The 13,967-nt window shown below is 36.5% G+C and overlaps 1 protein-coding gene and 3 non-coding genes across 4 annotated transcripts; 2 read left to right on the plus strand and 2 right to left on the minus strand.

Annotated features, from left to right (window-relative positions):
- Nucleotides 1–17: 17 nt before the first annotated feature.
- On the minus strand, nt 18–89 carry Trnam-cau (transfer RNA methionine (anticodon CAU)). Its single transcript has one exon. It is a non-coding gene; the product is annotated as a tRNA-Met (tRNA).
- Nucleotides 90–1,264: 1,175 nt separating this feature from the next.
- Nucleotides 1,265–1,338, minus strand: Trnai-aau (transfer RNA isoleucine (anticodon AAU)). Its single transcript has one exon. It is a non-coding gene; the product is annotated as a tRNA-Ile (tRNA).
- Nucleotides 1,339–3,381: 2,043 nt separating this feature from the next.
- Trnai-aau (transfer RNA isoleucine (anticodon AAU)) lies at nt 3,382–3,455 on the plus strand. Its single transcript has one exon. It is a non-coding gene; the product is annotated as a tRNA-Ile (tRNA).
- A 3,173-nt stretch (nt 3,456–6,628) lies between these two features.
- Nucleotides 6,629–12,857, plus strand: LOC124300619 (uncharacterized). Its single transcript, XM_046754909.1, has 5 exons — nt 6,629–7,047; nt 7,803–8,153; nt 8,557–8,777; nt 9,041–9,184; nt 9,330–12,857. Exons 1-5 carry the CDS (start codon nt 6,744–6,746, stop codon nt 10,734–10,736), a joined length of 2,427 nt encoding a protein of 808 aa, XP_046610865.1. The 5' UTR covers nt 6,629–6,743; the 3' UTR covers nt 10,737–12,857.
- Nucleotides 12,858–13,967: the final 1,110 nt, after the last annotated feature.

The raw sequence follows: 13,967 nt of genomic DNA on the forward strand, positions 1-13,967 counted from the left end.
AAAAATACTATCTTGACTAGCAGAGCGTGGTTTCGATCCACGGACCTCTGGGTTATGGGCCCAGCACGCTTCCACTGCGCCACTCTGCTCTTGTGGCAATCGTTACTTTAAAGTTGTACATAAGCATAATTTGCCAATCAGATGTCCATTGATTCAAATTATTCGTATTGAGCAACTGAACAACTGACTAAATGAAAATTACATCCTCTTAGTATACTTAACTGCTTGAATGAATATTACAAATATTTTAGATCGGCAATAATGGAATTGTTAGTAGAAAAAATCAGTGCTTTTCGACGGAAGACATCACAAAGGGTTGGAAAGTGTTTAAGAGTTTTAGACTCAATTAGGTGAGACATTGTGGGTATTTTGCACAAAAAAATCAAGGGAAAAGGGCATTTTATGGTAGTTTCAGAGTAGTTGATAACATTGAGATCTGAAGGTTGAGGACATGAACTTTATACAATTTAGAACACACCTATCCATGGAAACACGTTATCCTGCGTCCAAATCAACAGATTCTGTACCTACTGCGTCCCTTACAGGGTGTATGGGTGAGCTCGAAGGGTAAAAAGATAGCATTGTTACCGATATTCGGTGTGGCAAAGGTATGTACTTGATCATAATTTCTCTCGAGAGTGAAAAAAGTACATTTGATTGCTGCAGAAGTCTGACGCGATTGAAAAAGAAACCTCATGATTTTATAAAAAATTTCAATCCAACTGAAATTTGGCCTCACCAATTTCTTTAATCATTACGTATTTGCAGAAGTCCGCAGTGAACTAGATTTGTGTGCAACATATTTTCATACTCAGCAAAATTTGAAAAAAAAAAAATTAATTACCTATCGGAGCAACGATCTATGGAAACTCGTTGGAGTATTATAGTAAACTGATGTTCGGATACTAGAATTTTTTCACAAAACCAAATGATGCCAAGATATATTCAAGAAACACATCAGAGGTTCTCACAACATCAGGCCCAACATTTGATACATGAGATTTATTTTTAAATTTACTGTAACAATAACAGCGATGAGGTTTTTTTTTTATAGAAGTACACAGCAACCAATTTTATAGAATTTTAAGAGAAGTTTGAAAAATCTATTGATGTGGGGATGCACATAATCACCGACAAGTATACAGAATTATTCAAAGTATTGCATGGAACCTCAGAAAAAAAATGTTGGATTTATTTTCCAAGGAAATTTGAGATCTGTTTTCAAATATAATTATCGAAAGGATCGATATTTTGAAAAAAAAAGTGGCCCATGAGGGGATCGAACCCGCGACCTTCGCGTTATTAGCACGACGCTCTAACCAACTGAGCTAATGGGCCGTCGAGAATGAAACCACAATAAACAATTATCAATTCATAATCTAAAATAAATTCGAACAAACTCGGGTGTTGAGAAAAAGAAGAAAACTATCGGACTGATGACCAAAATTTGCAAAATAATTAGAAAGAACGACCGTTTTCCATTTCAACAATGACCCGGAAATCCACTGTCAACTTGTGAAACATTTTCCTGTTCTGCAACACGTTGTTACACATCTCACAATCAGTGTAAGATGAAGCGATGGACTGTGCTGCGGGTATCCGGACTCCGGACAAAGCGTGCAGGTCGACAAGCTGCAAGTCAGCTGGCCGAAGGCACGAACGAACTTGTCTGTGCCTGTTCAGCACGCGTCTCATCCTGATCGACCGCATCATCGTCGTGCCGCGATACGACTCGTTGAATTCACATTACCAGATAGTAGAGGAATTTTACTGATTAGCATAACAGCTTTCGATGGCCGGTATATGAGTTATCGCGTAATTTGACAATAAGCTGCTTATTGTGCATATCGAGCAGAAGATCCTCATTAGGGCCCTGATTCGGAAATTAGATGATCGTGAAGTTTAATCTTTCGTCTAAACCGAGTCAGGTCGTTATGCGAGAAATTAGATCCTGAACAACCCCTACGCTCAATTCTGAAATCATTACGCTGAGATATCTCAAAATTGATGTCAAATTACATGAATTATACTATCCGCGAAATGCCAACTTGAATATGTTAAAATCACTTGAATCAACCGTACCTAAAATTTTCTAAATGTTAGCAGCTCTGACTATAAGACGACTGATTTATAAGATAATGACTTCAATGAAATTTCACCGATGGACTACATGGCAACGAAATTCTCGAGTGAATCCAGCGTGTCAAGAAAAAATCCTAGCCGATTCTGTGCCTACCTAATATATGTATATTTAAGTAAATTTGCATTCAATCTGACCGTTCATCCTGGGGCTAAGGAGCCCTGGATACGTATGCATCCGAAATAATAGCATTCACTTACGCAACCCGAGATTAGATCTATCGTAAACTGCCGTTAGATCGGCACAATTTTTTAAGTTATATCGCCCACGCTAGTACAACCCATAGTCATCCGGACAATGGAGAAAATGTGGGCAGTGAAACGATATCAAATTAACAATCTTGTGTACCATCGACCCAGGTCACGTGAATCACACTTGCAAATCTTTTGAAGCATCGAATATTGATGAATTTGTAATGGCTTTAAAAACGGTTGCATATTTTAAACTCACCCAACAGAAGGGACGAAATGAATCAATCACTTATAAACATGAACGTATCTACGAATGTATAATACATGCCGAGAAATTGAGCAGATAGTGTGAGAAGAAAAAAGTTTATACAAAACGACACTAGGCTGCCTGCAAAAGTAATTGAATATTATAATTTTATTACCGGAAAAATTTCTCAATTACGGAGAAAGTGAATATTTTTCACTTCGTTTTCATGAGTATGTAATAAATCAACTCGTTTCGCTTGGAATTAGTGGCAAAGCGCCTGTTGGTTGATCACCTGTAGTAACGATACGCTTGCTACTCTTTCCCTTCTTCAGGCGCATGCAATGGGACATTTGTTATGTTTTTAAGAAAATTCCATGAAATAGATCGTTTATGCAAGGGATAAACTCATTACGACAGGAACTGTTTATTCGCTTCACTTGCATGAAAATTTAAAAAATGAGGCAGATGTTTGAAAATACAAGAAATGAAATGCGACAATGTTGTGTAACTCGAAAGGTTGTCTCAATTTTGTAGTGTGTTTCTTTCTGGCGATTTTTCAAAGTACTTTGACGATTATAATTATGATTTGAAATACTATTTATAATAAAAACGAACACACGAATGTCATCGACTTGACATTGACACGACGAAGTCTTATTCTGATTTTGAGTAAAGCCCTTCAGTAATTCGATCTAGTAGAAAGTGAGCGCGGAAAGTTTTAATTTTTATCATAAAAATTTGCATTCAGTAGAAAAATGTTGCAACTTTTCAACATAAGAGTTTGAACTTACCACGTTTCTATCGGCCCATTAGCTCAGTTGGTTAGAGCGTCGTGCTAATAACGCGAAGGTCGCGGGTTCGATCCCCTCATGGGCCAGATTAAATTTTTTTATCCCATTTGATCCTATATCTCCCTTGATGTGTAAATTCCTTCTAGATTTATAGATATGGACAAATAATGTGCCAAATGGACGTCATTAACCTGCGTATGTGTAAAAAAAAAAAATATTTCATGAAACTGAATAATTTAAATAGATTCACTGATAGTTATAGCTAATGGAGATAGTATTTTGCATTAAATGATTCTATGTGACCGAAATTATTTCAAAGTGATTATTCAACGAGGCACAAATATTGCTGGTAGCGCGTATTGATTCTATGTTTAACATATGAACAAATACATCGCATGTTATAGGCATAAAATATGTATAAAAGAGCCTTTGGTGATATGGTGATATTTGAATTAGCACGAGCAGAACGATATGTAGTTGAAAAAAATACTGATGTTCTAAAAAAATAATCATATTACTTTTCTGTACAGGATTGTCAGCAATCCGTTAAATTAAACTGAACTACTTGTTTGTTAAATGCAACAATAATGTGTCTAGCAATGATATGCCAAAATATATGATCGGATAATTATTTTTTATTTAACATTGACTGGAACAGACTCTCATGAATTCAAAGTAATCTCAAGTTTTCCAATTTTAAAGCTGACCGTACTAATTCTTCACCGTCTTCAGTTTACTTGGAAGATTTTAAATAAGCCGCCATGGATGATTAAACTTCTAGAAGTCTATGGTATGTATTTACACAATTAAATCAGAATTACTGAAAATGTAGAAACAGAAGAGTGCTAGCTTTACTGAGCGCGATACTGCGGCTAATTCTGTAACCATTTATCCAAGGCGCTAGAGTTAAAATTGAACAGAAAGGCGAACGAGAAGCTATAACGAGTCGGTTTCTATAAGCCTGCGCCTGCATTTTTTGAAAAAAATTTTGTCTAATTATTTGACAGTAAAGGCTCACGGTTCTCGAATGCAATATTTTCCGACCATAATCCATGTTTTATTCTGTGGGTTCCGCGTGACGTAGCGCTGCACGCATTAGGCACTGAAATAAATAAAACAATATAATTATTAAAACGCATAAGTGCCAATTTACTCATTATTCATTACTGGATTAGCCACAATCCGTCATGTATACATATAAAAGTACAGATAAGTCGGTTATCTGAGTTCTGTGTGTTTATAACATTACTGTAAGTGGACCTACAACGAGAATCATAAGTAGAAAGTAGGACCTCTTCATACGACTATTATTCATCAAAAGTTACATTTTCGATTACAGTCTGAGGAAACTTGAATTTGCGTCGCCATGTGTAAGGAAAGGTAGCTTCAAGATGTGCGAATAAATTCCACTATATGGTAACTACTTTGACTGGATCGGTAATGTTCAGTCGTGCTTATCGAAAATTTTCCACTACCACGCGGCACTGGCGCCATCTTATGTATGAGGTGATGCACGTATTTGCGTGTATATGGAAGCTAGGCAGAATAATTGTTGATATTTGAAGAACGACGAGACAGTTTGTTATAACTGTCTATTTAGCATTGAAATACGACATTAATTTCATTCAGGATTAATTATTATTTCGACAAATATCAGTGTGATACATTTCAATTGTGAAAGCTGCTCAGGCTGGTGTTATTTTAAATAGAAAACAGTGTTGCCAGATTTGGGGCGATGGAACACGAATTATGTAAAATCTAAATTCGAAAAATACACCATAATCGACGTTTTGTAACCCTACAAAGAACATTTCGCAATGTAAGATTGCCCACGAAGAGAAATAAAAAATTCTATGCCGCCAAACAAATTTTTTCACCGATCTGCCTGTCCCCCGAACTAGACAGGCTCTTTCTCGCTTAGGCCGTACAGTTTAATTTTCTTTTCTTGCAGCTGTCTTACCGCCCGCCAACTATCCATGTGCACAAAATAAGTATACATATTTGTCCATCCGCTAGCGCGCACTTATGGACAATAATCAATTTGTCCAATTTATACATGTAATATTTGGGTGATGAAAATTGCGTTGCTAGCATTGTTCTCTATGCTGATCTAAAAACACTTTCCACACTCTATGACATTGCGACGATCATATTTCGTACACACAGACATGCGAGTAAACACGTTTTTTTTATCAACGTGGCGATGCCCGTCGGTAGAAACGAATACCGTTCGATGATCGTTCCCTTCGTCAAAAATTGTAAAAATTAAAGTACATCGAAGTTTGATTTCTATGAAGGAGATAAACATATCGAATGATGTACCAGTTTTCTGATTATTTTATGTCATGAAACTGTTTGAACTAGCCCAAGTTTTTCTCTAAAGCCAAAATTGATGAGCAATATTGTTCAACTTCTCACGCTAATATAATGTTTCATGAATATGAACTTGCCAATTTCACCTCAAAGAGCGTAAACATAATCCTCTCGAAAGTTAAAGCAAATGTTTGATCAAGTCCATCAAATATAATCAAATTATTGGTATTGATCGTGCTGCATAGGTTGTAAAACTTTGTATCGGCTATACGATCATGATCATAGATGGATGACGATTTAATGTAAGGAAATAGAGTGATTAAAATAATTTGCGAATCCAACAGGCTTGAGAGAAGAAAGTTATGACATACTGAATGCGAATTATTTGGTATAGGTATATTTTACCTGTAATATCGTGAAGAATAACTGAGCCGAGGTGAAGAACGGTATACAAATTGAATTCCGCATTGAACACGATAAACAAACGACGGTCTACCGATCAACGTTAAACATAAAATGATGAGAGAGCGGTTACTCAAATTTCCCTATAAAGCGGGGAGTTACGTTGATACCGATGTAATTATTAATAACGGAAAAGAATTTGATGCAAGAAAGAGTAATGTAAAAGAAAATAGGACGAGTAAAAACCTGTCACGCCGTTTTGTTGACAGCCCACGGCGCGAAAGCGGGTTATACACACGCATACAAGCAGGCAGGCAGCATAACTTGAACACCAGTGTGATTCACGGCGCGCGGACAGGCTCGTGCGAGTTTGGCAACGCCGCCGGCAGGCAAGTCCCATCATGCACCGCGTTCGCGGAACGGTAGGTCGGCCGTCGAGTGAGTATCGGATCAGAGGGGCAGAGGGCGCCCCCACCCCACCGCATTTCGAGGCCCCCCCACTCCGATCAGCGGAGGTAAAGCAGTCTATGAAAAGAAGGCGAAGGCGTAGGGAGTGTGTGCATTCGTACTCTTCTTGCCCGATCATCGATGTGTTGTTTGTGGTCCGTAACCGTGCTAAATTACAATACCGTGTGTGAACTAACGGTAAATCAGTGAAAATGCCGCTGAGTATAGGAGTGAATCTCCGAGTAACAGGCCACTGCAATCAGGGAGGCCGAAAATACATGGAGGATATGTTTAGCGTAGCATACCAGCAAACCGCCGACGACAAAGACCTCGAGTACGCTTTTTTCGGTATATTTGACGGGCATGGCGGCGGTGAGGCGGCCACGTACGCCAAGGAACATCTCATGGACACTATCGTCAAACAGAAGAACTTCTGGTCTGATAAAGATGAGGATGTTTTAAGAGCCATACAGGATGGATACAACAACACCCATCAGGCTATGTGGCGACAGCTCGGTAAGTCGTCGTCAGGTTACCCTCCCGCGCTATTCCCAATGCCTATCCTCGCTCCTCTCCTCCCCCCACCGATCACGAGCCTTTGCCCGTCTCCCCCTCTCCGCCGCTCCCGTCCTGCCCTCCCGCTCTGTCTGCCTCCGCGCCTATACTTCCGAATGAGATTTAGGTTATGTAACCCCCAGGTAACCTCAATTTAATTCTCGGTTTCACTAAATTTGATACTGTCCAGCAAAGGGGACGTAATTACGCCGTAATTGTTACTACGACGCCTCCCTGCCCGCACGAAATTACCGAAACACATTTTCTGAGAATTAACACTGATCACAGTAAGATAGAGCCTCGCAAGAGGCTAGGTGTTCAGGGATTCCAAGGGTTCTAGATGTAACGCGAGATTTCTTTCCCTTCACAATAGTACAGACTTTTTATTGAATCACTTTCTCATTTTCGACATTTGACAGACTTTCTCATTGATCAATTTTGGAATTGACTAGATCTCCGTTGCTTACAGGATATTCGTTTCTTATTTGCTCTGTATAGATGTTTTCAGCATCGGTGTATCAACTTCACATCATATTCATTGTCAAAGTGTTTCTTTCGGTTGCAAACGTGTCGAATACAAATGGAAACAAATATGCATAGTCTGTTTTTATCGACTACTAGAAAACCAGCTATGTCAGTCATTTTAAATTCAAGTCGGTAAAAAAAAGTTCTTGATTCTATACTTGAAATGAATAACCAAATTTATTTTTCAACAGACAAATGGCCGAGAACAGCTTCGGGTCTTCCTAGTACAGCTGGTACAACGGCAAGTGTTGCTTTCATTCGAAAAGGAAAAATTTACATAGGTCATGTCGGAGACTCAGGAATTATTCTTGGGTACCAGGACGAAGGAGAACTTTATTGGAAAGCTAAAGCTCTCACCAAAGACCACAAACCAGAAAGTAAGCGTGAGATGACCAGAATCCAAGCTTGTGGCGGAAAAGTAGTCAGTAAATCCGGTGTGCCCAGGGTAGTTTGGAACAGACCAAGGATCGGACACAAGGGACCTGTTCGTAGATCGACTCATATTGATGAGATTCCGTTTCTTGCAGTTGCTAGGTCATTAGGTAAATAAACAAAGTTCGAAAATCACCAATAGACTAATGGAATTGATAATTCTGTGTCTGTAGCAACTGTTCTCACTTTGAGTCACTTTTTTAATTCAACTGTATGATATACTCTCAGTTTTACTCGTTATAATCGTTTTATAATTGGGATTGCAATTATTCCATGCTTTACACTGTATGAGTGCAATTGAATAATTTGCTAAAAGAAAATCACAAAACTTATTTCGTTGCATATTTACTCATGTTTTATGAAACAACATGCGAATAATGTAATCAGATATCAAGCATAATGTACAGAGACCTTCTTCACCTTGCTGCAAAAAGTTGTATTTCACCAGCTCTGTATCACTCAGTACAGTATATTAAACAGATGCTTGCGACATATGTTTAATGTTCGACGCAGGTGATCTTTGGAGCTACAACTCTGAACTTGATAAGTTCGTGGTATCACCTGAGCCTGATGTAGCTGTTGTAGCAGTGGATGTGAAGTCCCATCGTTGTCTTATCTTTGGAACAGATGGCTTGTGGAACATGCTATCCCCACAGTTAGCTGTATCAATTGTCCAAAATGCCGAAAGACACAATGAAAAACATCTTATTGCTTCTCAGCAAACTGGTAATGGGGTATGTTCACACAAATGTTATTAAGGTTGCGTTTATTGATAAATGGCTGTGTCATGAAAATTTTCCAGTCTTGCGACATTATAGGAACTAAAAATTAGGGTCTATTACACTACAGATATCAATGTAATAAAATATTAGATTGACTGAAGATATCACAAGTATGGAATATTTTCAAAATAATATGTAGAACATTAGACATTTCCTCGAAATTTTTCATTCATTGTCAGATTATGAAGCTTCATTGATTACAATTACCATTGCAGCATACAGATATACAAATGTGGATAAATCCATCCAAAAGTCTGGTAGATAGAGCCTTGGAAAGGTGGTCATCAACAAGACTTAGAGCAGACAACACCAGTGTTGTTACTCTAATGCTGGATCCACCTGGACCGTCACGAACTGAGGTTAGCTGAATTCTGTGACAAAATGACGAGTTTCTTGTGTTGCATTTTCAACTGTATTGCAAAGGAACAAATATAGCAAAAACTTATGCTGAATTGTAAGCTCTAGTCCACACTGATGCTAATTAATATTACATATCCTTTTCAGGTTTTGCTTGGTCAGAAGAGTTGCAAAGAAAAAGAACGCCCGATATCACCAAAAGGAATTCCTCAACGGGTAATACTTTCCCCAGTTCCCAGTACTTCTGAACAAGTTGAGTACGAGCCAAATTACTCCACAAAACCTGAAACCAATCCTGATTTGTACGCCGCCCAACCGCAACCACCAGTAACAAATTTCACGAAGACTGATGAAAGTGAAAATGAGTCTAAACAACCAGATTCATCGGATAATATTGTGGATGCTATGGGAAAAATTACAGAAGTAGCTAATATTTTACATAGAGAAAGGCTATCTGCAGTGTCAAAACCTTTAGTAGAGCAGCATAATCCGAATTTGAAAAATCAACCACTCAATGTTACAAAGCCTTTGACTAAATGTTCGCAACAATGTCATGAAAGTCCTCAAAGAGAACTACGTAGTAGAGAGAGTATACAAGTTGCGGAAGTATCATCAAGCGTTTGTTCCGACAATGTACAACGAACAGAAGGTTCAACAAAATCGGAAGACGTGTCTACAACAAAATTAGAGAAAAGCGATCAGCCTGTCCATTCCAAAAGGATACCTGATCACAAATCCATGGGAAGTCAAAATAATCATAACTTACAAAGTCTGAATAGACAAGTGCCAAAACCTAGCAGAATGTCTGATCATAAAACCAAAGAAGAATCAAATAATTTGCATCATATGGTTAGACAAAATGCATTTAACGGTTCTTGCGATGAATTGAAACCTGGCACAGCTGTTGGTACGAAACGAAGACACAGTACACTAGCACAGGCTGATGAGAGTTGTAGTTCGGAACCTAATCTGAAGAGGCGAACACGTTCCGAGGATCAGAGAATTCTGCCGATAGACGAAAATGACCCAGCAAATCAAGGTAAAGACAGTCACACTCGACTATCATGGCCGGATAAATGGGAGGTTACTGGAGAAGGACCTGAAAATACAAGGACCAACCAGAGAAGAAGTTTAGAGAAGAAGGCTACACCCGTGAAAACCATTAGGAGGCCTTCAATAAATGGTGGAAATCGAATACAGCTGAGAGGAAGTTTCACCGTTCAAAGAGAACGAGTAAATATAACAAGTACGCCTGACTTACCACCGCAGAGATGGTTACGATCTGATACAATCGCAGCAACCCCTATTAAAACTTTACGCTCAAGGAATGTTGATATCATGGGTCATACAGTACCGCCTCAAATGGCCAGTCAATATGATATCGTGAAAGCGAACAGGCTTTCATTACCCAGTAAATTGAAGCAAACGTCATCTTCATCTGGGCCACAAGCGAGTCCAAGCGGTTCAGGTATAGCGAAACGGGTAAAATCACCGTACAATCCCAGCGCCCGGTCACTATCGACCCGGTCTAGAATAAAACGCCTCAGTAAATAAAGGTAACATAATTAATAACAAAAGTTATGAGAAAATTTGAATTAAGGCCAGTGTATCTGCCTTAAATGCGATTGAAACGCAATTTATTATACTTGCATTCCTTGTTTAATTCAATTCAATCATTTCTCACTCTTAGGCACATTCGATAAGAAAATCGAAATCGCGTTTTATTGTGTAAAGTAGAAATGGCGCAAAATCGATTTCTTTATGCTTAGTTATGTATACTCCAATTTAACAGTGAAAGCTATTTTCAAAGTAATCCTGATGAATTTTCATTATCGAAAACGATGGGTAGTTAACCTTGCCCTAATATTATTTATACTAACTAACAAATTATCCAATCATTATGTTTGCCCTACCTGCGTTTCATCTATAATAATGCTTTTAGTTCAGAACTTCTAATTTTCTTCCACAGTTGTATCTTCATATTTCAAGAAGTATACTTCGCAAATATGCTCTGAACATTTGAGTACTTGAAGATGTCTATACCTTTGAGATATTTTTCTGAGGATATTCGATCATTTTTTCTCCCGAAATAACTATCATTTTATCGTATAACATTAGTCCATCACTTCACAATGATGAAATTATTAAATTTTCATAATCATACCAACAGTAATGCTTCGAATATTCGAATATTCCTAAATAATGCTTAAAGTAAATAACATAACAATAAATGTGTCATTTTTCTCGATTTCTTGTCTATTTCCTTCCTCTTCTTTTTGATAACTGCATTTTAAATATCTATTTCGCAAATCCAACAAAAGGAAGAAAAAAAAATTCACTTGCAAATATCTTTTAGTTTTACTACATTTTTGGCAATTTAGTGTTTGATGCATCATAATTTTAGAAACAGCTTGATAGGTAACATAAATATGGTGCAGGTGGTCAGGAGGCTACAGATCGATTTTGTTCAAACTACTTTTGTATTTGAAAAAAGAAATGTCCGGTTACAAACAACGATGATTTTGTACCAATTGATGGAATAAATAGAGTAGAACTGTATATGACGCATGTGTGCTTTAGTTACTGTTCTACTTTTCGTACTTCATTTATTTTTCATGTTGTATGGACATTTCAAAGTGTTGATGCATTATTTTTGTAAACAAAGCATTAGTATTTTGAACGGAACGGCCAAAATTTAGTGCACAGAGCTTAGTAGTGTTACTGCGTCAGGTTGAACGGACATTTTTTCTCTTCATTTATCAACGAACTTGAATTACCTTTTTCTTCATTCAAAAAAAAGAAAACTGATTTCATTGACAGTAACGCCTGTTTTATTTCTATTTCGAATATTTCTCAGTGAGTGCTTTATAGTCTATGCGAGCCAACGGTGATTTTAAGAGTGGAAAAACTTGTAGCGAGGATAAACTGTATGAAGTACAACACTATTCGTAATTCGAAATCTTTTCTTATTAGCAAATTAAAAGAAGAAATTACAGGGATTACAGTATCAGAGGATGCTGTGTACAATACTTTTATGAATCCATTTCTGGTGTCCACCAACCAATATTAATTTGGTTACAACTTTATTTAGCACAAAGGATGAAGATTTTTTTTCCCATTGTAATGAACAAAATTTATTTTCACTTGGTCTAACTTAATTATTTTTGTTGGTTGGTTGCTAACACTAAAATACAGTACATGCTACTAAATTTTCTACATTCACTGATTTGCCTTTGCTAGTAGTAGTAAAAATTCAGTAGGAGCTTTGTGACCAATATTAGTGAGTAAATATGTACAATTACAATAATTATATAGAGTTGTTGAAAGATCTATATTTATGAGAGAATGAAATGATTGTCTTCTGTGGAATAGCAAACCGACATCTGTTGTGCTTATTTACTGTAGGATTTTAATTTCAAACCGAATAATTTCCGTTCCGCATAACTGATGTATAATAAATGTTTAAATACATGTGCATTCAAATATGCCTGTATATTTGACTGCATTCCAATATTTTTCTATTCTCATATAAGTCATATATTTCCTAAATGATGCATTACACTTTGACGTAAAACTTAAGCAATATCTGTTATAAGTTTATCGATGTTTTTGTCAAGATATGTCGATGAATTTGATACCATGCACTGAATTTTGCTAATATACATAATTTTTTTTTTTAATTTTTTATAGATTCTGGAGAAGTAGAAAAACGATTACCTGTGTGAAGTATTTGAAGTTCTGAGTTCCGTCGGTTCTATTTATGTTGATCTGTGCATTAATCACATTAATGAGCTACTTAAAAATTTATGTTAGGTACATCACTTTCTTACAGGTCACCAATGCAAACGAAATGTTTTATAGGAATTACATGGAGAGTACAAAAAATTCTTGATACTATGCTTCATTTGAATTTTTACCATTTCAATTGAACATTGAATCTCTGAATTCTAGTACGATGGTATTTGAATTGAAACATGGATTACAATGCAATCATTTTGTCAATATCATTTCAACAACAGAAATGTACTTTGTATAAGTTGGATAAATGGTATGGACAAAATTCAAAAAAATTAATTTAATGCGGCAAAAACATGTGAAGACATGATTTCTAGATTTATTTTACATCACTTCAGTCTTGAGACACTTATTGCGTATGCACGGAAACATTACTTTGTGAACTTTATTTGTATTTAAACTACCCAAAATAGAATGTTTATTAACTCAAAATTAGTATTATCCACTCAAAATTTTATAAACTTGATACAGCACGATGGATGTCTGTGATTGCTATATAAGTCATTGTTGATAGGTAATAATTAAACTAAGAAAAACAATTTTAAACTTGCTATATACAAGAAAAGTATATACTTTGTGTATAAACAAATTTCAATCACAATGAAAATGAAAACGTGCCTATATGATAGTTACCAGCTGGATACAGAGATCTAAGTTTACAGCTTTTAAATTGTGAATCATACTGATTAATGGTATACTTATGTATGAAATATACCTATTCATAAATAGGTGACAATATGAAATATATAAGTATTTTGTAAGAATGTAATTTTACTGTAGCTGAACAATAGTATAAAAAGAGATAGCCTTATCGTTTATAAAAAAAAATTTGAACAAAAGTGTGATTACATTACGTTTTTAAACTGTATATTTCAATAAATAAAGTCGATTCTTCAGAAATATCTGTATTTCTATTTGTATGTACTTCACTATCACGTTCTAGAGACGTATTTTACGAAAAACATATAATTTGGTATATAACAGTGAATA

This window comes from Neodiprion virginianus, chromosome 3, assembly GCF_021901495.1.
Source record: "Neodiprion virginianus isolate iyNeoVirg1 chromosome 3, iyNeoVirg1.1, whole genome shotgun sequence".
In the NCBI taxonomy this organism is placed as follows: Eukaryota; Metazoa; Arthropoda; class Insecta; order Hymenoptera; family Diprionidae; genus Neodiprion; species Neodiprion virginianus.

Coding starts and splice junctions, on each gene's coding strand:
- LOC124300619 (XM_046754909.1), top strand. CDS start 6,744: ATGCCGCTGAGTATAGGAGTGAATCTCCGAGTAACAGGCCACTGCAAT. Junction 8,154..8,556: donor TGCAGTTGCTAGGTCATTAG/GTAAATAAACAA, acceptor TGTTCGACGCAG/GTGATCTTTGGAGCTACAAC. Junction 9,185..9,329: donor CTGGACCGTCACGAACTGAG/GTTAGCTGAATT, acceptor TATCCTTTTCAG/GTTTTGCTTGGTCAGAAGAG.